Here is a 27844-nt window from a genome sequence, read left to right as displayed (position 1 = left end):
ATCTTGAAGGAAGTCTGACGTTGTTTGTCCAGGTACAAATATGGGGCATGACCACATCATAGTCTTTCAGAATACAAAGGCTTTGTTAGAATCCTGAAGGTTTTGTGGAATAAAGTTGTATCTGAGAAAGCTGCTTCAGGACTGATAGGTTGTTCCTGGCTCCAGCACAGTGCTGAACACATGGCTTTTGTAAAAGCATCCCAGAAACTCCTTCTGACACTCTCTTCCTTATTTTCCAGACCATTGAACTCTTACTGATCGGGAATTGAACACTGTAGAGATACTTTAAACAACTTCTGGCATTTAGACAGCATTGGGAGGAGGGGAGTTCACAGTAGACATAAAAGATTTTTTTCTGTGAAGCAGTTTCTGAATTGATAAAGTTATCCTGAGATAAGCATTTAGAGAATTTTGTCAATGAAGACAATTTAGCTAGTCAATGGGAAAACCAGAAGAGTGTAGAAAGCACAGGTGAGTGTGTCTAGAATTCTTTTTGCCCTACTAATTACTGGATACCACTTCCTGTCCTTAGAAACAAGAAAAACCCATGTAAAGGAGTGAGGCCTTTTTTGGAGAGAGGAATAGCCGGTACCTCCTTCCATGGTATAAAACCCCAGGAAATTCTACCCAGGCTTTTCTCTGCCTTTCATGCTTTCCACACTTCTAAAGCTTTCTGCTCAGCAGCCCCTTGAAGAATGTGGCATTTCCTTTGAGCTAATAAAATTGCTATAAGCAACAGTAAGATCTGGACTGTATGAGCTGTTTTTCTGTGAGGAAAGAGTACATTTTCTTTGTGGGTAAAGGAATAAACATTGTGAAGAAAAAACCAGTATGAGTAGCTGTAGTCTGAGGAAGACAGAGTTTTGGGACAGGCTAGAGGAGTTACGATATATGCACGTTGGGGAAGAATAGGAGAGACATAAAATGCCACAGAAAAGAAGATGTGAGGGGAGTCTAAAAAGGTTTGAAAATGATGCCTTAGGGAAAATCCAAGTTGCTTCAGTTTTCAGTTGAGAACTGTTGTATACAGATCTCACCCAGAAACCAGCTCCTGTGAAGCTCTGATACAAGGTGTGAGCTTGCTGTGAGAAATTTTCCATCCTTGTCAGGATTTTGCCAACAGCATCTTGCAAAAGTGCTGCTTCATTAGTCCAGACCTCACTAGGAGCTCCAGACATTTGGCACATATTTGGATTTCACTTCACCGAATCGCAGAAGGGTTGGAAGGGACCTCTGGAGATCATCTAGTCCAACCCCCCTGCCAAGGCAAGGCCACCTAGAGCAGAGAGGGAGACTCCACAGCCTCCCTGGGCAGCCTGTTTCAGTGCTCTGCCACCCTCAACATAAAGAAGTTCTTCCTCATGTGGAGGTGGAACTTCTTGTGGTTTAGTTTATGGCCATTGCTCTTCATCCTGTCACTGCACACCACTGAAAAGAGTCTGGCACCATCCAGTTCCATAACTAAAATGGGAAATTTGGTTACTGTTCTACTATCACATTATAAACTTTGGCTTTGTATTTTTTTAATCATATGAACCCTTTTCTTTTGAATGATGCAATCCTATGATCACACTTTGTGAACACAGAAAAAACGCTGAACCCAGTGAATGTGTATATGTATATGCAAAGTAATTAGGAGGTAGAAAAAAATAGGATAAGGCCTCCTTTCTTGCTATACTGCTAATAAAACTCAACACTGAAGAATTTAGCAAGAGGTCATTGATACGAAAAACACCAGATTGCTTTGTAGTAGCAATGTATGAATAACACGAAACTGTTTCTGGGAATCAGAAAAAGGAATGGTTCTGGAGTTCATTTTTTCGTCTATCTAAATAGTACAGATATGCCTCTGGGAGCTGTCAGCTCAGAAACTACAGTTATTGAAACAAGTATTTTTAACTGGAGTGAAGGACCCCTAAAAGCCTAGCAAAACAGATTCTTGCAAGCATGAGTGTTAAATACATAAACCCCTTAGTTGATGTCAAGTCTTAAGCCTCTTTAAAGCCACTATGGAGGCCCTGATGATGAGGATGCTTGTCATCATCTATTCCTCTACTGACATTTGGTGATTAGAGTAAGGGTTGTGGTGTAAAACTGAAAAAGACAGGAGTGACACTATCTGGTAGGATTATTTTTCTTTTCTCCTTAATTGCTACTGAGGTATGCAGGTCCTCCCTTCTTACCAAAGAAATTGAAAAATAAACACTGTTGTATCTTGCATCATGTTTGGCTGTCTGGCTTGAAATAAGCAGGTGTCACCCACAATTTGTCAGGCGTCCTAGCCAAGTACTCAGTCAAAACCGTCAAACTTTTTTTTCACTCAACTTCTAATAAAAAAAATTGTTTTAAGAAGTTGTGTGTTGTTGGATCTATGACTGAAACATAATGTCTGGAACAGATCAAAGTAATTTATTTTTAAAGTTGGAAACTCATAATATTCTATTTATGATCGTGTATTTTGAATTTTTTTTAAATGTCCACATTAGAAAAGTGTTTTTCCATTAGTAAACACACATTAATGCAGCTAAACTGTTACAACCTCATTAATATTAAACTTCTGAGCACTGCATTAGTAATTATCATACAAATATTTAATTGAAAAATTATTCTTTTGCTGTATATTAACATAGCTTTATGAAAACTTCTGTTAAGTGTGAACTCTGTCAGTGTTCAGCACAAGAAGAATATTACAGAATGCCTGAGTGCTCACAGGTGGTACTGTGGAGGGGAAAAACCCCAACCCAACCAACTAAACACACACACACACCTCCAAATAAAGAAAAACAACCAAAACCAGGAGACTGTAAATTTTTGTATTGAACTGTGAAGATTCTCTACCTGTATGTCATATATTTCCAGTGAAAGGCAGTTTAGATGCATTTAATGACAGAGGAACAGAAGAAAACAAAATCAGAGCTACTCATACCTTTAGCCCATTTCAGTACTGTGAGAAACGACTAAATTTACCTCAATTGACAAATTACTGTGACTCCTGAACTTACTGCCAACTCCTAAATTTACTGCAGTCGACAAATTTATGACCCTCTTGAAATTTTTTTTAGGACTCTGCTCTCTTCCATAAGTTTTTCCCGTGTCAGCTCATTGCACTGAAGTGCAAACTGCAGGAAAGCTGCTGGCCTCTCTCCTGGGGCTAGCATTGTACATTCTTAGGTATTAGACTCACGTGTGTCCAATGTGATAATACTTCTTACATCATGCTGCTGCCAGCTCGCTTAGCACAACATCAACTTTGTCCTCTGATAACTCCGTGGTTACAGAGCAAACATGAGCATACTTCAGCACTCAAGCTATGAATCAATTTGGCTTTGACAGCCTCTCATTCTAAGAAGTATTTAGCTCTGTACCAGCTCTTTACCCTTCCGTATTTTCTCACTTTTTTCTACTTCTTTTTCTTATTCTCTCTAATCATGAAGGCAGTAGAAACAAATTTATTTATTTATTACTCCACAAATGACAAGACTAATAAAGGAGAATAATACTTTAGAAAGATGTTTGTTAACAGGACAGGAAAGGAAAGGATGCTTTTAGCCCACAAAAGTTGGAAAACAGCAAAAGTAACAAAAATTACTTGTAAAAGTAACTTTAAAATCTAAAATCTGTAAGAATCTCTCTCTGAATAGGTTTTCCCCCCTTAGCTGCCATTTTTTGCTCTTTTGAAATTATTTGATTTGCTGCTTTTATGCAGAGAGATCCCTCTAATTTTTTGAGAGCAGTCTCAAAATTCCTAGTTTTGCATCAAGGTGATTTTCCAGGGTTTCAATAAGAAAGGTCATTATTCAAGGAAACCAATAGTCTTCTATTTTAATTATCTTCATTCATCACAAAACCACTTACCTTTAGACTGTCACCATGCTGGTATGCTAGAAGCCACAAGTAGTTGTAAAAATGCAAGGAGAACCTGCATTTAGCTGAAGATATTTCAGGAAGCCTGCAGGCTCCTGATATGTCATTCTCCAGCTACACTAAAACTCATTGGATCAGCTGAACACAAATGGAGATCAAATTATCAGATCTTGGCCCTCACCAATGTCAGCTTCCTACACTGGCTGTATCGCTAACGTCATTCGTCTATTGAATGAGACCCTTGCTATTTTTACTCAGAATAAAAATAATGTTGTCACGTCCAAAGGCTACATTTCCCCCTCTTTTTCATCCTTTGCATTTTTAAAAAATCTTCTGTCTGCATTCTTTTGTGGTCTGAGGCTCCTGTATCTCAGCCAAACACTGATATATTCATTGCAGGCTTCAGCTGCTTTGCAGAGCCTAAATAGACATTGAGGCTACACGGGCGACTTCAATTAAGCAATTCTATAGAACTGACATTTTTTGTTGAAAAACAGTGTCTTTTTGCAGGGCCAAACAAAGTGGCAATTCCAAAGATGCAAATCAGAACAAAATACTTATAAAATAATAACTGCCAAGGCAACTAATTGTAAGCATTCAGCAGAGAGTACAAAGACTCAGTTATTTCCTTCTTTTACTCTACCATTGTGAAATTACAAGTATGTACATTACAGCAAAGATGCATATGCTAAAGTAAAATTTCAGTGAGAAATGTCCAGATTTTATTAACCAAATTGCAGACTTTTTGAGACAGTAAAGTTCTTTTTCCTGGAGAAGCGTAGCTATGAAAATATACAAAAGCCTTTTATTCCTACGCACATGTATGCAGCAGAGATTCTCACTGAAGTACAAGAACGCAATTATTTTTCCTTCATCCTGCTTGTAAGACACAAATACATTGTACTTCATGAAATGCCTTAGAGCAACATATGCCACATGCTGATGCTTTCCTCTCAACTACCTTAGACTACAGCAAGTGCTTTCCTTCTTTTTCAGTTGTTTTTTTTAATTCAACTTCTGCAACTTGCATCTATATGTACTTTTTCTTCCCATTTTGTTTCTTTTTATAATTTCTACCAGTTTATTTACTGAAAAGTAAAAGAGGAGCTTGGTTCCTTGACTTTCTGAAGAGAATTTCCCACATGACTTTAATTCCTTCTGCACTTTAAATTATTTGGTCCAATTCATTCTCCCCTCCTCTTTGTTTCCTTCTTCTCTTGGGTCCATCAACCAAGCAGCAGAAAGTCTTTGTGTGTGTGTGTGTGTGTGTGTACTGATCTGAGCCAAATGATTGTGAATTACTCTGTCTGGCCTACGTTATTATTAAACTTGCCAGCAACTGTGGCTCTTTTGATTATTTCAACAGCTGGTTTTGTTGCTTGTCTAAAGACAAAAAAGCATGGCTCTCTCCTCCCCGCAGAAACTGCTTACCCAGATTAAGGGCTGTGTCAGGGTCTGTTCCAAGACTTCTGAGGTGTATCTACCATTGCTGCTCAGAAGCTCTCTGTCAGAGCTCAATCTACCTCCTGCAGACTTGTTAAAGCCTACCTCCTTCCTAGGTACCTCCATTATTTACACACCTTTATCAGGTATTGACCCAGTGATGTGTGGCATTTGACAAAAAACCCCTAAAGCTGTTTATCGCTTGAAAATACCAACATAAACTAGAAGTGAGTCAAAGCTCACAGACAGAGCATGGATGAATGTGTCTGGCAAGCACTCACTAGGAAATAATTACTTGCAAGAAATTGAGGCATTTAAAGCCTAAAAACCACTTCTAAGCTTGAATGCTTCTGACATTCCTCAGGGGTCTGTATTGGGACCGGTGCTGTTTAACATCACTGACATGGACAGTGGCACTGAGTGCACCCAGTGAGTTTACCAGTGACACCAAGCTCTGTGGTGTGGTTGACATGCTGGAGGGCAGGGATGCCATCCAGAAGCACCTGGACAGACTTGGGAGGTGGGCCTGTGCAAACCTCGTGAAGTTAAACAAGGCCAAGTGGGAGGTCCTGCACCTAATCTGGGACAATCCCAAGCACAAGCACAGGATGGGCAGAGAATGGATCAAGACTACCCCTGGGGAGAAGGACTTGGGAGTGTTATTGGAGGAGAAGCTTGACATGTCTCAGCAATGTGCGCTTGCAGCCCAGAAACCTGACCATATCCTGGGATGCATCAAAAGAGAAATGGCCAACAGGTCGAGGAAGGTGATTCTCCCCCAGTACCTCACTCTGGTGAGACCCCACCTAGAGTGCTGCATCTGGCTCTGGGGTCCTCAGCACAAGAAGGACATGGACCTATTAGGGAGCATCCAGAGGAGGGCCACAAAGATGACCCGAAGGCTGAAAGACTTCTCCTATGAAGACAGTTGAGAGAGCTGAGGTTGTTCAGCCTGATGAAAAGCAGGCTTTGGAGAGACCTCACTCTGGCCTTCCACTACTTTAAAGAGGATTACAAAAAGGATGAAGCAGGACTTTTTACATGGGCAGATAGTGACAGGACATGAGGAAAAGGCTTTAAGCTGAAAGAGGGTGGGTTTAGATAGATACTAGAAAGAAATTCCTTTATGTGAGGGTGGTGAGGCACTGCAACAGGTTGTCCAGAGAGGTTGTGAATGCTCCGTCTCTGGAAGAGTTTAAGGCCAGGCTGGATGGCGATCTGAATAACCTGGTCCAGTGGAAGGAAGGTGTCCTTGCCCATGGCAGCTGGCTTGGAACTGGATGACTTTTAAGGTCCTTTCCAACCCAAACTGTTCTTTGGTTCTATTACTGGTACACTGGCAGTGTGAGCATGCCTACCCTTAAGAATTCTATACACTAATAATCAGCCTCCTTTTGGAGGGATTGAGTATTATTGAATATTTTTTGCAACAAAAATTTCAGAAATATGATTCAAATATTTCATTGAATGCTGCCTTGCATTTTAATTTTGTTTAAATGTTGTGAAATTTTCTTGTTTCCAGTAGTATTGGTTGGAAATTATTTCCAGTACTGTTTACAGTAATATGTTGGTTATTGCTACCTGAATGTTGTATCCACATAGGAATTGTATCTTAGTTTGATCTCTTCCTTTCTGGTGAAATCCATCTTCAAGCAGTTACAGGCATTTATTGAATGGCTCCTCTAGCCCTAAATACAGTCACTGTCCCGTGTGCATTTCCAGCTGGCAGAGCTTGGTACATGGTCAAGCAGTTACTTCAGGGACTTCATCACTTTCTGTAATTTGGTTATTGCACTTCCATTTTTAAATTGGACTTTTCTGGTGATCACTAAGGAACTCTTGATGATCATCAACATTAAACACTCATGATCGCTCTATACTGTATTATGTGATATCTGGGGAATGTTTTCTTAGTCATAGCTGGAGGTACTCTGTTCAGCACGATTTTCTTAGGCCTAAGATCTGTCCAAATGGATTTTTCAATTCTATATGCTTGGAAGCCTCTGTGTCAATTTCATCAACAGCAACAAAAGAAGGTTTAATCCAGTTTTTGAGGGCTCTTTGAATTTGTGTTATGTTCTATGGTTTATTTCTGGTTTTTCCTTCCTTAGTAATTTTACATGAGACCAAGTTTCCTTTCTTTCCTCCAAACAGCAGTGAAACACATAGCATAAAAAGGAGATATTCAGGAAGTGGAAAATGGATGGTCCTTGTCATTCTTTGTGGTTAGTGGAGTTTAGGAGCTGAATAGAGGTGCTGCATTTTGGCTTCACAGTAGAGAACCAGAATACAAACACCACATAGTTTGTTTAACACAGGAGAGTCTCTTTTGTCTCTCACACATGCACATACCAACAGCATGTACCTGTGACACCAGTGCTTCACTGAAGAGTTTTGTACCTGCTCTAGATCATGTGCAAGGCATGTTGATCTTGCACTGAAATTTGTAAGGTGATTTCCTTGGACTACCATGAAATCTATCCATGCAGAGGTCATCCAAAGCATGAGGCCTTTGAGAACACATACCTGTAGTGGAAGGTTTCATTTGTCTGTTATACAGTCCTGCTGTACATTCAGTTTTATTCCTGGCCTTACATCTTTTTACAGTATAAAGCCTTATGTCCTTCAAAGCATAACTATTATACCACTTGAACACTAAGAGCTCCAGTGGAAAAAAGCCTCTCTTAAGGAACAATGATTGTAAAGTCAAGCACTGAAACACTAAGAAATGCACAAGCAATCATTTGTATTCATGTGTTATATATTTTTCAGTTTTGTGGTGACTTTTTTTTTCAACCTGTACAATATATTTTATTCACTGTGAGCATAGAAAGTGCTCAGTGTCAGCACAGATATTGCTCAACATTAGGATTACTCACTGTTTAGTTGTATCTTCCTGCTCTAATTTGTGGTCATATACTTTATTGATTTACTGTCCCTTATTCACTTGCTCTAAAGCTGAATTTATCTTCCTTATATCTTTTTTTAGTAGTACCTACAATGGAATAATATGTAAAAACATTTATGATTTAGTTTTACAGTTACCATATGAAGTGAAGAAGCAATATAATTTCTATTTAGATACAGGCAACTCGGGCCCAGGGAACAAAAACAAACAAAAAGAAAATTAGAGGTAAAACTACACAAGTGTCTGATTTGAGACGTGGCCATATTTTTCATATCGCTTCAGTGGTGTTAAGGGTGTACCTCACTGGTTTCAAGTAGGTCCTAAGATGACTTCTTAAGTAGTTCAAACCACAGTAATGAACTCAGGCCAAGACACACATCCTCCAAGCCATGAACCACAATGGCTGCCAGTCAAAAGCCTGCCTGCCCCCAGCCCTCAGCCAAAATCGGGGCCACAATCTGCTGCACCCACAATTCCCTCAGCTCCCGGGGCTCCCGACTTTCTGGTCCCCCACAGTAACCGCCCTTCTCACCTCACAGAATCACATAATTGTTTGGAGGTCATCTGGTCCAACCCCCCTGCCAAGGCAGGGTCACCTACAGCAGGTGACACAGGACCGTGTCCAGGTGGGTTTTGAGTGTCTCCAGAGAGAGAGACTCCACGGCCTCCCTGGGCAGCCTGTTTCAGTGGTCCGCCACTCTCAACATAAAGAAGTTCTTCCTCATGCGGAGGTGGAACTTCTTGTGGTTTAGTTTATGGCCGTTGCTCCTTGTTCTGTCGCTGGGTACCACTGAAAAGAGTTCCGGCACCATCCCCCTCTTGGCATCTCCTCGCCCTCGTCATGAGGCGAGGCAGACCTCGCACCCTCTCGCCGCAAGCTCCTTCTCCCCTTTAGCAGGAGGCCGCCCGCACAACCCGCTTGCTGCCGGCGATGGCGGCCCCGGGCCTCGCTCGCCGGCCCATCCCCGCGCGGCGCCCGCGGCCGCGGAGCTGCTGCCCGGCGGAGCTGCCCGATGGAGCGCGGCTGCCCAGCGGCGGCAGCCAGGTACCTCCCCCCGCCGCCGCCTCCTCCGCCCCCTTTTGTGGCGGTGCCAGGCGGCCGCCGGGTTTCCTGCTGACGCCGGAGAGCCGCGGATGGGCAGGAAAGGCCGCCTCTCCTCCCGCCTCGCCCCGCCGGCAGGAGCGCGGAGCGGTCTCCGGGAGAAGCGCGGCGGAGAGGGCGCAGGTGCGGGGCGGGCCCGGCGGCCGCGCCGAGAAGAGGGCGCCGGCCATGGCAGCCCCCGCTTCTTGAATGCTACAAGCCGCCCCTCCGCCGCCGATGGCCGAAGCCTGGAGGCTGGAGGAGGACGAGGAGGAGCTGCGGGAGCTCGGCAGGAGGCACCGGAGGGTCGCGCTGAGCTCGGCGGCAGGTGAGCGGTTAGGGCGCGGCGGACCGTGGCGTCGCTTCCTTTGGGCTGGCCCCGGCCCGCTCCCCGCGTCTGGATTCCTGTCGAGGGCAGGGCGGCGTTGGCGGTGCCGCCCCGAGGTGTGCCGGCCCCGACGGCCTCGCCCCGGGGCAGCTCGGTTCAGCTCAGGTGCATCCGAGCCGCAGGTGTGTGCCCGCGGGCCGCTCCCAGAGCCTGCTCGTGCTCCTAGCTGATCGTAGTCATCCAGTGGTTTAAGTTAGAAGGGAACTTAAGGGTCATCTGGTTCCAACCCCCCTGCCATGGACAAGGACACCTTCAACTAGACCAGGTTGCTCGGTGTTCCGTCCGACCTGTCCTTGAGCACCTCCAGGGACAAGGCATCCACAACTTCTCTGGGCAACCTGCTCCAGTGTTTCACCACGCTGATGCTAACGTGGGCATGTGCTGACCCACCACAGACATGTCCAGGTGTATAAGGTGACCTATGAGGAAGTTAAATGCCTGTTTTTCTTCAAAGTACCAAGGCAGAGGAACATCTGGATAGCAAGCTGTCCACATTTAGCCATTTCTATGTAGGTATGGACAGCAGGCCCTGGTGAAGAGGCAAGAACCAGTGCATGTGAGAAGGAATGAAGCTTGGGAGTGAGCAGATTGATGTGTCTTTGTAGAGAGACCTGGATGTAACAACAAGCTTTTGTCTGAAATGATGAATTCAAGTGGACCCTGGCAGCAGTTGAAAGTATTTAATTCAGACATCATTGTTAATTGAGGGTCAACGTGTATGTCACTGTCCTGTAGTCACTGAGGTGTGAATGCAGCATTTCTTTTTCTGTCAGTGTAAAATCCCTTCCAAAATTAATCATTTTCCTAAGGTCTGTTTCCAGGTAAAATCTCAGCCATGCTGAAGTTGAATTCCAAATGTTCTGGCTTTTAATAATTCTGATACAACTGTAACAATATAGCACCTTCTGCAATTCATGTGAGTTTACGTCATTTCAGCAGCAAGAAATTGAGTGTCCCTTTGTAGTTGACAAAAGCACAGCAACATAAGGGATCTTAGAGGAAAACTTGCAACAGGCAGGCCCTGTGGCCTTCAGTGACTCAAGTTATGTCAATGCCTATCTGGGCAGGTGCAGGTTTAGCAGGACCCTATTGAAACCACTGTGGTTTGCCATGTGTGCAGGGTTTTGCCTTGTTTTGGGTATAGTGCAAAAAACCAGTGTTGGTTCCTGTATGGTTTCCTCAACAGTGAAATGTTCATGCTGCTGGTTATGATGTCTGTTTTCTAAAGGCGTTTCTTCTGGAGGTTTTTATTAGCGGAAAACGTAGAATTGGTTCTAGCGTTTATATGTGTATATAACTTTGCCTCCTTCTTGTGAAACAAAGCTTGTTCCCAGAATTTGTCTTTGGTGTAATGCTACTAACCCAGTAATAAAAGGTGTTTTTATTAGTAATTTTTCCTGACAGCCATCCTTTGAAATGGGCCCAGCACTGTTTGTTTACCTTACTGGTGTAAAGTATGTGTGAATGAATAGCATTCTGCTTGAGCTGTCTCACCTTCTTTCCATCTGTTTGCACGTCTCTATGGTGGAAAACAGAACAGCGCTAAGACTCCCAGCGGAGTATTAAGGCATCAGTGAAGAATATCATCCAAAGCAGATGAGTTTGCTGTTCTTCCCTTACTTGACCTTTACTTACATACTTTTATTTACAAACCTACTGAATATGAGTGGGGTTTTTTTGCATGTAATGTGCACTGCCAGAATGGTAATATAAATAGGCATTAAATAAGCCTGCAAAATATTTTGTTGTAGGCTTTAAGAAATGTAGTGGCACCTTAGCAGACTGTCAATTTAAATATTTCAGTGTGTTAAACTCATTGTGAATGAAGCAACTGAAATTTCTGGTATGTTCAGCTTGTGCATGAAAGTGCCTAACGGCGGTTGATCACCTTTGTCCTACTCGTGCAAGGCATGTATGCGAAGTGGGAGCTGAAAGGTGAAAGTTCACAAATGCTTCTGACTCACTAAACACTCAGATGTAGTTAGCAGTGGTTTATTGGAGAAGCAGAGCACAGGAGGGTCTGGAATGAAGAAGTAGTATTTTCTCTTGAAGCCAGTCACAGTTGTGCTGTGCCGTGTACTGCAGGATGAGGCCAGCTAAACTAAACTAACACCTTGCCACTGCTCTAGAGGTGTGATCTCGTTTGTGGGTGTGCACTTCTGCTTTCTCTTGTGTGTCAGTTCTGCTGCTTGTCCAGCCTGTTGGTGAGTGAAGTCACTGGAGCTGTGGTTTGGTGGTAGCCTGGGCTGAGGTACTGGGTGGCTGCCTCACTCAGAGCCCTTGTACTTGCTAGAACCTGCACCAACCTGTTTGGGTGCATTGTCCAAGCAGAGGGATATTTTTCTGGTTCTCTTCAGTGGGTGGGAGTCTTTTGATTCAGCTCACTGAAATGGTTTTGCACAGGTTTGGGTGAATGTTGGAGCTGGCACAAGGGAAAGAGTAGGAACATGCAGCCAGAGGGAGGTAAGAGCCTATGCCACCAGAAGTTAGTTTGGCTTAGATTGCTGTGAAATTGCAGCCTGAGATCTGTTAGACCTACTCATGGTTTTGTTTTTTTTTTTATTTGGTTCACTGAAGAGTTGATCTGTTTGGTTTTTTGCCGTGTTGGGTTGGGAGCTTTTTTGCTGGTTTAATGAGCTGAAGATGCTTGCTTTAAGCATTAGACTGCCAGAGCAGATATTGAAACATGGAAACTTGGAGGAATGAGATAGGAAGAACCATCTGTGTCCAAGGGTAGTTGTAGACAGCTCAGGTGGCTTGTCTGACTGCCTGTGTCTACCACACTGCATGTCGTGATTCCATGTCATGGCATTATTTTCTCTGAATTCAAGAAAGTTTTTATTTGGCATGTTCTGGAAAACCTGTGAGAAGATATTAAATAGAGCAATTTGAAACTCTTCTAGAGAAATTATTTTCCCTTTGAGAAAATGCTGATTGAATTTATATATATATATATTTATATACATATATATATAGGTTTTTTAGGTTATAGGGAGGAGAGCTACAATACATTCTTTAAAAATTGAAAACAATGAAAGCAGCTGCATAGGTTCATTAAAACTGAATTATCTGGTCACCTGCTCTGGGAAAGGAAGACACTTTTGTTGGGAAGTTTTAGGGGTTTTTACGGCAATATAAATAAGAACAATAATGTGATTGATTTTTACCTCCTTTGTTGCATATTTCTGTCACATACATTATTGTTCTGGGAAGTTATAGAGACCACAGGATCTTTACTGGATTTTTTTGTTTAGAATGTTAGTATTTTTACTTAGTTTGTTTTTAATAAGGTGGAAACAAAAAAATTCCAAACAAACCAGAACAACCTCACTAAAATGCTATTTCTCCACAGGCTCTCTCCAGTCAGACTCTGGGCCTTAATCTGGTGTGCTTTCCTATTTTCACTACCTTTTTATTCTGTGTCTACTGACTAAAGTGGACTTGCAGGAAAGTTTATAGTAATATAGTGAATTTTAGTTATGAACTGCATTGTTTGATTATCTGTCCTTGCTGTCACATTAGGTCTGTGTACCACAGTATTCTGATATTATCTAAAGTGCACAAGAAATTTTTAACATATTCACTATCTGCATTGTTTCACTTTGAGTTCTGGCCAGTGTTCCTTGAGAAAGAATAGCCCGTTACAGATATGGTAGAACTGTCCTTACTTAAAAATAAAATGAAATTACCAAATATGGAAGCCAATAATTAAATTATTTTGAGCTGATAATGAAGACCTATGTGATTTGTACTTGAATGTGTGGTTAAAAGTACAGGTGGTCAATAGTACAAGGGAAGGCTTTGGTTTAATTTAATACTACTCTGTTTCACTTATCACAAATGCTCGTCTGTGGTTTGTTGTCATACAATGGCTGTAAATTTTGCACATGAGTTTTGCTGTGCTGACTGAAACATCTCTGGGTTGAGTTTTGTTGGGTTTTCTTCCCCCTTCCCCTATTTCTGTTTCTCCATAGTAGTTCAGATGTTTCCTGGAACTTTTTCAACTCTAGTGAGCAGTTTGAGATTTTGGGTGAAATAATCTACTTTTGATTGGTTGATTGACTGAGTGCTTTGAAGAGTTTTTTGCCAAAACAAGATTTAGTTCAGAGTTGGATCAATTCTTTACACTCCCACAACTCCCACATCAAAACTGGTGCTGACTTGTTTTTGAAGCTGAGAACAATGAGCTGTGTCCAGTATAACAAATTAAGGTTGAATATTTCACTACTCAACATGCTGAGAGGTTATAGGGGTACATTTCTGTAGTGTGTTTGATGAAGTTCGGTGAACATTAATTTGCAGGCATCATGGACTTTTTACAGATAAATGAAGAATTTAATACAACAATGCTCAGCAGTTGTTCCCATGTTAATGCAAAACTACATATTTGGCCTTAAGAAGTAAAGAATGAGATGGTCTGCAATTCTTCATTAAATTCTTGGGTCCGAGACTGTTTTGGTGGTGATGTCCTTTAGGGTTCACTGGATCATAACAAGAAGAGCTCAAGCTAAGTCCTCCCCAAGGGGTGCCAGCAACCTTGGAGCTGGGAGAAAGCATGATTAGGAAAAGGGTAATTCGAAGACTTAGCTGCTTAACTGTTCCTATATTTCAGAAGTGGAAAGATAGGCATCTTGCAGAAGAGAAGTCAGCATTGTTCAGCTGGAAACTTCTTTGTCTGCATGCCTGTGTCCTTCAGTGCTGATCTGGAAATTGTTCTGCTTGTCCATACCAAGTGTAACAGTTTATCCTCTTTTATTCAGAGATGAGAAAAAAGCCCCCATGAAGTAGATCACCTGTTTTAAATAAATTCATAAAGTGTACCTATGATCCACTAGTCTGTCCGTGTGTACACAAGAAGCCCTTAAAAAGAGGACTAAGAGGAGCATTCAGGGTAGGGGAGTGGGTGCCACTATTTTATTTATTTCTTTGTTTAGTCAGTTAGCTCACAAATTCAAGAAGCAGTGGAGTTGATGGCCAGCTGAACATCTCTTCCCTCTTTTCCCTGGGATTCAGTCTGTTTTGTTTTGGTAGTCCCGATGCAGATTTAGGAGCTTCAGTTTTAATAATTGCTTCAGGCACCACAACAGTAAAACACATAGGATCCAAAGAGCACAAATAATGTACTTTTCCTGTAATAATCTCTGACTGATGCTGGTATGTTGTGTCTAGCAATTGTTAAGAAGGTGAGGTGATTAGGCATTTTTCATAGCCCATTGAAGTTACTGCACACATTTCTACTATTTCATAGTCTTTGTAGTTTGCTTGAGGTAAATATAAATACTAACTAAAGTTTTTTTGGAAGTTAAATAACATAGCCTATACATGGAAATTCTCCAACGTAGTTTGAAATTCAAGTTAGTGGCAAGAAAAACCTGCTTGCGGTTACTTGGAGTGTACCAGGAGTGTAGACTGAACCCCAAAGAATGTTGTGCCCTCTGAAGAAACAAGGCTTCTAAAAATGAAGGCTGGTCTTAGGAAAAGAATTAAATAACTTCTGATAGTCAATGGGGTGATTTCCTAGCCAAGGAAACTGTAGAAGGACAAATAATAATAAGTATCATTATTAAGTGATTAAATGGACCTTCTTCATTTAGGTTAGAGCCAAAGCAAGGCACAGAAGTATATAATTGCTTAGGGAGAGGTGAGTTTGTAGCCAGAGAATGACCCACAGAACTATGATTACCCAAAGACCTTGCTGTTACCGTGTTGTAAGCAGTCATTTCCTGTCAGGGCAACAAATGATAAGTCTGGGTTGTTGCATAAAGAATGGGGATAGACAGCAAAGGGTAAATGAGTCATAACCTCATTGCAAGAAGCTTTTGCCAAAGTGGTTGTTGTTTACAGATGGAAAAAAGTGTAATATTTGTGAATAAATTTGTCAATATTTGCTTTTGAGAGTCTAGCCTTTGTTGTCCCGAAATGGGTTCTTTCACCCAGTGTGCAAGAGGCCAATCCACAGAGTCAAGGTATTTGATTTATTTAGTTCAGCACAGAAAGGGGTTCTAGCTGGCAAATTCACAAAGCCAATACACCAATTATCAAAACTTTTCATAATTTATACATTTTGATAAGCAAAGGTATTAATGTTTATTTGCTATAATTTTTATAGTTCTCTTATTAATTAGTATTTTATTTGTTAGTTAAATTACTCTCTTGCTTCTTCTGCTAATCAGCCTACATGCTCAGACTTCCTTTGAGTATATGGGTTTCTTGAGTTGGTGTCTGTGAGTCAGTAGTTGTGGTCTTCCCCTGCCAGAATTGCCTTTTACCTAGTTAGCACATTAGTTTGATGAGTTGGCTTTGTTTATTCCTCCTAATCTGGTTCCTGCTGGCCTTATCTTGGACATTCTGCCCAGTGTCCTTGCAGTCTATCAGTTCAGCATTCTGTTGTGATCCTGTTTCTCAAATTCTGTACTCTTGAAGTTGTCCCTTTTGTTTCTTTCTCTATAGCTGTAGTCACTGAGGCATGTTAAGCTGCGATTACTGAGCTGTTAAATATACTTTATCTATTTGGAAGCCGTGCATCACCTTGATTTAAAATTTGGAAACTACAGAGTAGTGGTGTTGACACTCTCCATTAAAAGTTGATGTAATTCTGTGTGTTTTGTTTCAGTAAGCATCTCATACAATATGTGCCATATGAAATTTTATTTTGATAGTGCGAAAGTAATTTGCCATGAACTTCTTTATGCTTATTGTCTATAGTTAAATACAATGCTTTAGCATGGTTTAGTTTCTTTGCTTTGATGATTTTGTGTTTGTGTTCATGGAAGTGTTGTCTGGAAGGGAGCTCTGGGGTCACCTAGTCCAACCTCCTTCTTGAAGCAGGCCTGTTGCCAAGGCTAGATCCATTTGGCTGTGTCTTGAAAAGTCTCCTGAAAGAAAGGGATTTACAGCCTCTTCAGGTAACCTGTTTTAGTGCTTCACTTATTCCTAATGGAAGAACTTTTGCTCACATACAACCTGAACCTCCCAAGCTACATTTGTGACCATTTCCCCATTCAATGTTGTTCACTAACACCAAGAAGAGTTTACATCTGTGATCTCTGTTGCTACCCTACAAGTAGCTGTGTGCTGTGGTTCAGTAGCTTCTTTGCCTTCTCTTATCTGGGGTAAAGGAGTGTGGCCCCTTCAGCCTTCTCATTGCACAGTCCTGCCTTGCTTATTCAGGTTCTCAAACTGTACAAAAAATGTAGTGGAAGTGTTGTTTTCATTGCTGGCCAAGATTTTTTTACTCTGCACTTGAAAAACAGTATGCACAAAAGGCACTGAGGCATTCCAACAGCAGATTTGGGAACACAATATATCATCTGTTGATGTGTGGTTTATGCTTGGCAAGCATCCTTCCCTTTAGTGAAGGATGAAAATAAGTTTTGTGGGAAAGCATAGATTCTGGCTGATGGCACATACCAAGAAAACTTCCTGTTTTTCCCCTCAACGTTGTATAAATTTTGACAGACACAGGATCTTATGTATATCAATATTTGTTAATTGACCATGATGTAGTGCTGTTACACTAATTGCTTCAGGTGATGTTTTAAATCTGTAGAGATTTGTATGGATTTCATGTGTTTTTCTAAAAACATCAATTTGACAATTCTGACTTGAGAATTTAGAATCTTCTGACAAAAGTTAATGGTAGGCTAAATAAGATGCTTCAAAGATGAACCTAATTGGTTTAGGAATTTTTGCATGTGTTATAAAACAAATCTATCCCTGTTTTCCTGCTTTCTATGGCTGTATTTGGATCCAGCCTGAAGGGCTGGATGACAGCAAGGCTGAACATGTTCACATTGAAGTAGAAGCTGAATGCAACAAATGTTACTGTTCATTTTTTTCTTTTCCCTAAGCTTTTAAAGAGGTTGTAGCGTTTCTTTTGTGTGTGTGTTACTACCTCAGTCAGCTTGTTCAGGCTTTTGAAGAAAACGTGATTGGATCAGAATGTGCTAAAGATTTCAAATGATTGACATTGTTACTCCTGCGACTGATAGTGGGCACACCATCAGCCTTTCAGAGCTGTGCTAGTAGCTCACGTGGCCCAGTGCACAAACTGAAAAAACAAATGTCTTCAGGAAAGTATGCAAGAAACACCTCCTAGGATTCAATTTTTACTTCCAAGAGAGATTCCTTCCCCTCTGCAGTCAATTTCTTAGCAACTTCTGGGAGGCTGCATATGAAAGGCCCTGCTAAATTGCTGCCAATGGATTTATCTTTCACGAATTCAATTCCTTTTTTGAACCCACTTAGACTTTTAGTCTTCAAATATTACATGATAGTAAGGAACACGATCATTCATCATATGGAATCAGTTAGTGCCTTTTGCATAGTGGTTGGTATTTCTGCTGCGTTCTTGAATTATGATGATAAAATTCTTATCTATATTCTGCGTTTTAATGTGATCTTGATTGTGGTGATTTACTTCCTTAAAAACTTTGGTAAATTTTCATGCACTGTGTTTCTACAGAAGAATTTTTGATCCATTCTCCTTCTGGACAGAATATTGTATGCATAAAAGAAGCAGTTCGACTTTTTTCTTTAGATTCTATTCATAAGAGATAAGATAAAATTAATATAATTTGTTTTCTCAAGGTGATAATTTTGTATTCATCATTAATTCCTTCTTGCATTAAAACCTGAGTGCTCAATATCACAGATCTATACATGAAAATTGGTTCAGGTTGTGCACATCTGTGCTAAATCATTTACAAGAATTTTTGAGTGTACAGTGTGCTGTGATCTTACTGGTTATTAAAAAACTGTTGGTTCATCCTGTTGGAGAGATGGGACGTAAATGCCTGGAAACAAGCTCAGCATTTCAATAAGTTTCTCATAATGAATTCCTTTGTTGGTGTGCTGTATTCATTTTATAACTGTCTGCGCTGTAAATTTAGGATACAAAACTAATAGAAATGTGGGACTTGGGATCAAAATAGAAGTTTTATAAGAAGTTTCTCTGCTTCTACCTAGCACTTGAAGAAGTGTGCCACAGTTCAACAGATGGCAAATGCTGTACACTTTGTCATTTGTCTTAAGCTTGCCATTCCTTGCAAGTATGTCTGACACAATACTCAGTGAATTCCAAACTGGGATGATGAAGTTCACCTGAAAATGGAATTCTTGAGGCTGGGCACCTGTCATGTCCTACCTGACAGTCTACCACGTCCATTGTTTAAGCAGGTCAAGTCCATGCTTGGAAGAACATCACTGCCAGCGTGGAGCAGGTATCACTGAATGATGAGATGGGATAATGCTGCAGACCTCATGTATTCAGCACTTATAAGCCTAACTATGAAAAAACTGGGGTTTTTTTCTGTTCTAGTGTGCAAAGCTTCCTGAAGATTACCATTATCATGTCTGGGAAATGCATGGTAGCAGCTGCCATGACATCAGGCACATCTCATTTCTCTGATTGCTGCCCACTAGCTTGATGTTTGTGGATCCATTATCAAGAACTATTTGAAGTGTGTCATTATGGTATTCTGGCACCATAGCAATGCAGAGGTACTTATTAGTGTATTTACAGATGTTGAATGCCTCTGACAGGGTCTGTAGGCCTTTTTTGGTGAGTGCACAGAATTGGGGAGGGGTCTAGGAGCACATGGGAGGGTAGTTATTTCCTCCAAGGTACCAAACAATTGGAACCATTTCTGCCAGCATTACCAGTGTCCAGAAAAGCTGTGTTTATCTGTGGTAAGCACACAATTCTTTGTTTTGAGGGTTTCTGAATGCTTAATAGCTTTGCCATCCTTTTGCTTGGTCATTTTAAGTTGCCATATGATTTTTGAAGCCTTTCATTGAACTGTAAGCGAAACTGCTTTGTGTTACCATGAGTAGCAACTGAATGGATGAAATTTGCATTTAGAAGACTGAGAACAAGATACAGTAGCCTCATGTCAAGGGTCGAAGCAGTTAAATAATTACTTTTATAATAGCTGCTTTTTCTGCTGTGTATTTTTGAGGGACTGGGAGGAGAAGGTAGTATGATTGACAAATATTTGGAAAAAACAGGTGAGGAGGCTTTGTGAAATACTGTAATATTCTCAGAAATAAATACAGCAGTCAGCTTTGTCTATAGTATGGGGGCCACACATGAAAAATGAAAGCAGCGTGTATCTGAGTGGTTGTTCAGAAGGCATTTCTTAGAATTGTGACTTACAGCTTTCATTTTGTACACAGAGAGAACTCCAGTGTTTTTATTATTATTTGTATGTTTTGTAAATTTAACCCTGTTTTCAATTTTTAAATAAAAAGTAATACACCAAACTCTGTGTTGTGGGCCATACTTACTTTTGTTGAGCATGCTTGAACTTGCTACCAAGTGGTATGAAAGCCCTGTGCTTTTATAAAACCCCAGGAAGGGTTGCCTACCTCTGTTTCATCACAGCAGGTGGTCTTTCTATTCTGTGAGTTGCTATTTTCTTCCCTGTTTCCTCTCTTCCCTCTTTATAAAACATCATTATCATCCTCTGTTTTGGAGCTTGGGAGGGTATGTTTCACATTGGTTGGGCAAGGGAGCCTGTCTTAAGAAGGTAATGGCAGTGTCCCGCAACTGCATCTTTCTGTCCCTGTCAAAGACACTGAGCACCTGTGGGCTTCTTCAGTAATCCTCTCCTCTTTGGCACTCTTACCAATTAGTCAGGACTTCCAGTGTGTTCCCACTGTTGGAATTGACCTTCCATTTCGAATTCCTGTCTCAAGTTGTCGTAAGATCCTAATTTAGTGTTGCTCAAATAAGTCTACACACCTTCATTTTCCCATGGACACAAAAGACGTGGCTACAGAGGGATCAGTTCGACTGCATGCATGGGCCTTCTGCACAAGGTGACATCATGGTGCAAGGAATCCAGCTGTACAGAGTGATTACTGGTCAGGATGGTCTTCCATCAACATGTATGCAGATTTACATGCACATGTTAGGCCAGTAATGAAGGACTCTGAGGTGCCTTAAAGGGGATTTAGTAGATGTTTAACACTTATCTTGGAGTAGATGTGGAGAAATTCATTACACACCTCAGTAAAATGTCTTCAGAATGCCAGGTGACTCACTTTTTAAAAAATTGGGTGCTGATCATTTCATTATTAAATGATATGCTTTAAAACATTACTTGTTTCAATAACAGCAAAGTGCTGGGCTTCCTGTTCTGTGGAATTCTGGCAGAGAGATGCACAACTTCTAAGCATGTGCTCAAAGCTGATGGATGAGGGTTATCTCAGGGTGCAACAATTTTTTCATATATGCCACCATCATTAAACAAATCAATTTTTTGCACCTTCACATTAATCCTTTTTATGATGTGTCTAGGTCTTGTAATCTTTGTTTGATGATAAAGTGCAAGAGACCTTTTGGGAATAATCCATGTAACGGTACTTCAGAAGAATCCAGTACACGTGAGAAGCAATTGTTAGATTCAGTTTCCCAGATATTTTTTATTTCTGTGTTGGGCAAAATTACCAATGTCACTGGAGGGAAAATATTTTGTTAATAGGCTAATTTCAAATGCACTTCCATAGAAAATTAGTACTTGTAACAAAATCATTGAGATTTAAGACTGTTCTCATTAGGTGAACTGGGTAAACAGCTTGGGGATTCTTTAATCATGAATAGTGACAAAGGAGCACAAAATAGTCCAAGAAGAAGCTATTGAGTATTTCAGTGGTATCTTAAGAGAAATAAATACTTTCATTTGCCTGGTACATTTATTATATTTTTAGAGATACTGCCTTTTTAAAATGGTTGAGTGTATTACGGTCCTTTCTTTTCATACGTTATTTTCTTTCTCTGTCTTTTCATGTTCCCAGTCTCCAAATTCCTCCCACAGTGCAGACCTATGCACTTACTTGCATTCACTATCATGTCTGATATCTAAATTGGAAGCAGTGTCACCTTTATTCTGTCAGTGGCTTCACGGGATGAAATAGTCAAGAAAGAAATTTTCTTGTTTGTTTTAAAGCCAAATTAGTTTTCCTAATATACAGAAGGGAGAATATCTTCTGAATTGCTATTCAGCACTTTATTGTGAATCCATGTCTGGCCCACTTTGAATATGGCTTAGCTTCCCAGTGCTTAATGCATTACACTGGGGACTTTTGTTGCTGTGGTTTGTCATCTCAACAGTAAAAACATAGTGTTTCAGATTAGCAAATTCAGAAAACTTTTAATTGTCCAATGAGACAGGGTTCTTAGTTTGGTGAGGGGGTGGGAAGGGTGAAATTTGCAGTTTTTTACATCCAAGAATAAATGATCTTACTATACAGCGTAGTAGATGGAGAGTCCAGCTTTTAAAACTAATAAAGATAGAGTGTGACTTCTCAAAAATTCTAAATGATTATCTGAAAAGTATACAACAAAGGCTCTTTCTACAACACCTGGTTTTGTACTGTGTAGATAAAGGGAAATTGTTTAAATGGTCAAAGTGGTATCCCTTGCAGTACTAGACTTGAAGTGGCCAGAAATTTACATGCTTAGGAAATGGTTGTTCAACAGGAAAATAACCAAATCAAACAAGCTAAATGCCCTGTGGAAAACTTAAAGAAAATGGTTCCTTTTAGTATTTATAGAAAGACTTTTATGATTACCTTAGTCATTCCACAGCAGTATTTCTCTGTGCATATCTTAGGTCTCCTGGCACGGAAAGTGCCCCTAAGTTGTGTAGTAAGGAGCATGTTGTGCCAGGTGAATGTACCTACACACAGGTGTTCAAAGCTGGAGGCTCTTTTGGTGCTGGATGTTCTGGTTCTCAAGCAGGGCAAATTCCTGAGGAGGAAAATAATTGAATAAACTTGGATCTTGCATATGGTGTTTGAATGTTTATAAGATGGTCTGTTAATAAAGTGTCAGAAGGACAAGTTTATCCACACGTCTAACTAGTCCATTTATTGCATGTTGTGTATCAGCACCCTGTGACAGGCAGACGTAGGTAAGACTGAGTGAGCTCTGTGGTCTAGCTGAGGAATATGCAGAACCTCTGCAGGCATGCTAAATCCCTGATTTGGAAAGAAAAAGGTAGTACAGTGCTCTTGAAAGATAATTTCCTTTTAATGGCAGTGCTAGCAACATCAGAGAATTATTTTTCAGAAATGTGGATTTAACATTTCTGAAATGCCTAGAGAGGAACGTGTTTTGTGGTTATAAGTCTTCTGTTCCAACTCGGAATGTTGAGTCAATTGATACTTTCTGTATGAAAGTATAAAAAAATTCAATAGTGGGGCTCATCTAGAGTAGCTCCCGCTGTGATTCTGGTGGTGTAGTGATACCTGTCTCTAGTTGTACCTGAAGTACATAATCAGAGAATTACATTGCACTGATCAGCTGGGATGTCTTTTATGAAGATGTGGGGATTCGTACTTTCAGGAGTTGCTAATTTCTTGAAAAAAGAGCTTTAGAAACAGCTGTATCCTAAATTTCCTTTATAAACAACTGTGATAGAAGGCAAAAGTGTGGTAATATATGCATGTAATGGGTGTATTTGATTGCTTATATACTTTGTTTATCATTTATGGCTTAAGAGCAAGCCCAGTTCCCAGTGCTGAGTTTGGTCTAGGTTCTTACAGCACAAACCTTTTAGAGAAATGGTGAAAGCTTACAGAGTCTGTTTACTTTCTCTTTTGTTTTCTATGTCAGCCCCCTCTTATGATGGTGCATATGTTCACACTGAGGCATGCACACTTTTGCTGTTGCAGTGCAGGAGAAATTTAGGAGCAAGAATGAGGGGGTGGAGCTTCAGAGTCACAAAAACAAATCAACAGCAAATGTAGCACTGGCAAATGTAGCCTCTGCTGTCCAGTAAAATCCTTTTTTCTCTTATATGTTGTGCACTTATAAGTACACTAAAGGCTTTAAAGGTGATTATAGTTTATTTTCAATCTTTTTAGCAAGCTAAAGATACTATAACTTAAAGTTATATTAATTATACTTATAGTTTGGATAATTAATACGCTTTATGGTGGTCAGTGGGTTTCAAAGTTAAATACTTGACTGCAGAGGTTCAGTGTGTTCTCAGCTATGTGTTGGGGTCCACCCCCAGCCATCTATTAGTCGTGTTTAAGAGTGGGGGGAAGAGCATTACTCCAATATAAAAAACTGCAGGAATGCTTTATGCTTACAGACTCAGTAACTGTTCAGCACTAAAACTGACAGACTACTATAATTTCATTGTGGGGGGTGCTATAATGTTGGTTTTTTCCTGGCAATGTACTGCTCTGGATTTCAACAGCATACTGTAGAAGTTAAAGCAAATATAAAAACTGTCTGCCTTTACAATTAAAAACTCTCAGCATGTCCTGATTTTGTGGCCTTTTGTAGTAAAGGGAAAGCTATACATCAAGTAAATCTAAGAAGTTTCTTCCAAGCCTCTCATTAATCTCTCCTTGAGCCTTCTGCCTTTTAAACAACTGATAAGAGACTCTGCTGTTAAAATACTAAAATACATAAACAAATGTTCAGTCTTATGGGTTTTGTTGTATAGCTGTTCCTAACAAAATTAACCAAAATTTATACTAGATTCTACACAGTGGAATCAATTTGCGTTGTTCTGATTCCTTACCTGATGGAAGTGCTGGAAAGCAGGAAGAGTTGCTTTGAGCCACAATATGCCTTAACAGACAGAGGCAAAAAGGTGGCAGTATCAGTGGCAGTTAGTGCTTATCTCAGTGCAGATGAAGCAACTAGCATTGAAAATCCCGCACAAATGCAGATCTTTTTCCCAGAAAATGTGCATTTAGTTTGAGTGAGGGCCCCATCTACATTGACAGTTAGAAATGGAAATTTGGGGCTCTTGATGCAGTTGGCTGGTAGGGACTGCTGCACCATTTAGCTATGATCACCTGGGTCTAGATGCATGTGACTAAAATATGCAGGAACCATCACATTTCTGCATGATGCCTTGTAAAGCTGCTGTATTGGTCTTAGAGTCTGGGTTTGTTAAGGCCTGGCAGCCTTCAAAGCTCGTTGGAGATTGATGCATTCAGATTAGGGCAAGTTGGATACAGCCTCTTTCAATAATTTGCCTATCTTGGAAACATACATTTTTGATGTGCCAGCACTGCTTAAAAGCCCACGGTTCCCATTGCTTGGTTTATCTGGAGGTTTGCCATTGTTGCGGGAGTGTGTCATGCTTGCTTTCCTTGTGAAACCACTGCTGGGCCATCAGGGGCTAAAAGCTATGGGGATGGAGACTGCTTAGTGCTCTAACTACGTGTCTTCCTGAAGAGTGTTGCAGTGTCCCGCCTCTTTTGCTGGCTGGTCAGTTTAACTGGCATAGTTAAGCTGGAAGATACAATATTTCCCAGAAATGGAAATGGCATGTGCCCCCCTTTCCTCCCTTCAGCCAGTTAAACTTTTAAGAGATGAAGCTGTGGAATGGGGTTAAAAGTGGGAAGTTACCAGCCTCTGGTGATAATTCCATTGGAGGTTCCTCAGTAGCTTTGCAGTTTTGATGCGGCAAAATGTGTGTTAACTTTCCACTCATTTTTCAACAACATTTTGTGTTTATACTTGAATTTTTTTCTAGTGAGAGCAAACTTTTCAGTTGAAGTCACTCTTAGCAACAAGATACTTTGAAGAAGCTTGCAAAATAAACAGAGGAAAATAATGGCTCTGCTTAGTGTGAGTTGCCTTTTTCCTTTTCTTTGCTTGTCTTCCAGAGACAAGAGTGATTGCCTTAAAAGATATTGTTTTCTGCATTGGTGTTCTTTTTGGCAAAAACTTAAGCTATTCAGGGTTTGTAGAGACACTGAAATGATGTTGACTCAGTTATTTTTCTCCTGATGGTTATGTTTATATTTTCCTTGAGAAGAAAAACTGTTCTATCATATTAAAAGCAAACAACAAAAGAAGCTAATTTTCCCATGCTTGAAGTGTAAGAGAATCACCAGTTAAAGAAACCTGACCCTTTCTGAAAGCAACTGGAACGTGGCATTTCTGTCTGCCACTCAACCTTTGAATGCTGAAAAAAGGCATAAGGTGCCCGTGCTACTGCTGAAATACACAGAGCACGGTCTGTAAATAAACACTAGATTTGCCAAACAGTTGTGGTACGAAGAGCAGATCTTTGTGCCCTTATGTCTTCCTTGTTTCTTCTGCTGTGCTCAGAACTGGCTAGCAGTCTTCCCAACTTCAGCCAGGAGTCTCTGACTTCTTCCACCTCCTCTTCTCCACCTGCTAGCTGCTTGGCTTCTTGCATTATATCCTGCTGCTGGATGAGGCTCATATATTTCTCCTGCATGGCTGTAATTTTTTGAGGGTAACAAAGGTTTTGTAAATAGTAGATGTGGGTATGAAGTGGAGAAGATCTTAAAGTATGGTCTGCAGGAGGTTGGAACATGGTCAGTTCTTATGGATTGAGAGACTGCGGGTCTCTGGCTATGCAAATTGTGGTTTGGAGAACAGGCAGAAAGAACTTCCTTAGCTATAATATACTTAGAATCATACGGTCCACTTCTGTAGCTTGTGAGTACTAGCCGCTTATGAATTCCTAGCATATTTTACTGCAGCTACATACACAGTAAGGATTTTATTGCTTTTACCAACAGAAGGATAGGGAGGACAGTACTGGTGTCTCATGTCTGGAAGGTAGTATCTGTTACTAGAAGTGGCGTTTTTTCCTGTACATTTCCCATGCCCCAGTGCAGACTGGCCTGTTTGTTCATTGTAAGTGCTAGTCCAGCAGCGTTCAACGTTTGCTCTAATCTGACACACAGTTTTGGTTTCCAGAGTTTAAAATTGAAGAATATACAGTTTTCTGCTAGAAAGACATCATGTCCTGTAATGTTTTATAGCAATTTCTATCTTTGATACAGAGGAAAATCTGTAGTGCAGGATTTAATTTTCAGGTCTTTGCAACTATACAGTCTTCTTGCTTATTTCTGTTAGAAAAGATTACAAAGAGATCTCTCTGCTGTTGAGGTAATGTGTAGAGAAAAGAGAATCAGTTGTGGGCATGCACTTTTGAGACTGAGCTTTTTTAAGCCAAGGATTTGCCTACAGAATGGAGAGATAAGATCTGTGTGTGTTTAAATGTAACATATGTGAGTGTAAATTGCCTGGGGTTTTTAGGCTTTCATATTCTAGTGTTTCTAGAGGTGTGTCATTCCTTGAATTGGTGCTTGTACCTATTGCCAAAACAGCATTTAGAATTGCAAAATTTACAGAATCACAGAATCAATTATGTTGGAAAAGACTTCTGAGATTGAGCCCACCCTATGACCACCACCTTATCAACCAGACCGTGGCACCAAGTGCCACATGCAGTCTTTTCTTAGACACCTCCAGGGATGATGACTTCACCGCCTAATTGACTCCAAGCACCTAACTGAAAGATGGAGCTCTTTCATTACACTTAATACTCATTACACTTAATACTAAAACAAATTTAGAAGATTAAGTTCACAGCAAACTTTGAAGAGGTGCAGGTTTTAGTTCTATTTTAAAATGCTGGCTCTTTACTTGTAGTATTACAATTCGTTCTTTTCAAGAAGACCAGTATGCGTGCGGGTGGCATGGTCTCAGTAAGTTTATCAGTAAATAAAATGTGCAAAACCAAATGTAATTTTGAAATATTGAAACAGGAATGAAAATAAAAGGGAAAAAGGAATCACACTGATTTCCTGAATGAGCAGGATGCAGCAGTGAGGGCAGGCTGTGGTGGATCTGTTCACTGGACATGGGCTGTGTGGGAGAGCTCCCAGATGCTGTGCTTACATAGGCTCTGACTTGGTTTCTTCCTTCTCACTGGTTTATTCACATGATCATTTTAGCAGTGGGAGGGCTTTGTCTGAATACTGTTAGATTGTGGCTGTGTACAGAGCAGGGGACACTGATAACAAGCAACAGATGGCAAGCAGATTTCCGTAGGAAGTCTGGTCTTGTTTTTTTCAGTGCTCACAGGTAAGGAGGAAGATACATGATAAGGGTGGAAGGAGTGTGTGTTTGAAGTACTCTTGCTGCAACTCTGGTTTGAGCTATTCCAGAACTATACCATGCTGCTTCTGCTACCAGAGTTGCACACAGTGTGATGAAATGGAGATCTCTGTGAGTCAGGAAGGCAATAAATTATAACTGTGTGGCTGTGACAGCTCAGTAGGAGCACCTATGGATGGAAAAAGCATGACATACTTTTAAGCACTGTTGACATGAGATAATTTTTTACCACTTTAATGAAAA

At 40.6% G+C, this 27844-nt stretch overlaps 1 protein-coding gene across 1 annotated transcript in view; it reads left to right on the top strand.

The window, feature by feature from the left end:
• Nucleotides 1-9135: 9135 nt before the first annotated feature.
• SH3D19 (SH3 domain containing 19) overlaps nt 9136-27844 on the top strand; it is an 85170-nt gene continuing 66461 nt past the window's right edge. Inside the window, 2 exon segments of the mRNA XM_042050015.1 lie at nt 9136-9520; nt 9522-9624. Coding sequence (XP_041905949.1) covers nt 9350-9520; nt 9522-9624 — 274 coding nt within the window. The 5' untranslated portion in view covers nt 9136-9349.

Source organism: Corvus kubaryi, unplaced genomic scaffold (assembly GCF_017639235.1).
Source record: "Corvus kubaryi isolate FWS band 111438036 unplaced genomic scaffold, C.kubaryi_AGA036_p1.0 71, whole genome shotgun sequence".
NCBI classification, from domain to species: Eukaryota; Metazoa; Chordata; class Aves; order Passeriformes; family Corvidae; genus Corvus; species Corvus kubaryi.
This window is presented reverse-complemented; position numbering and strand designations above follow the sequence as displayed.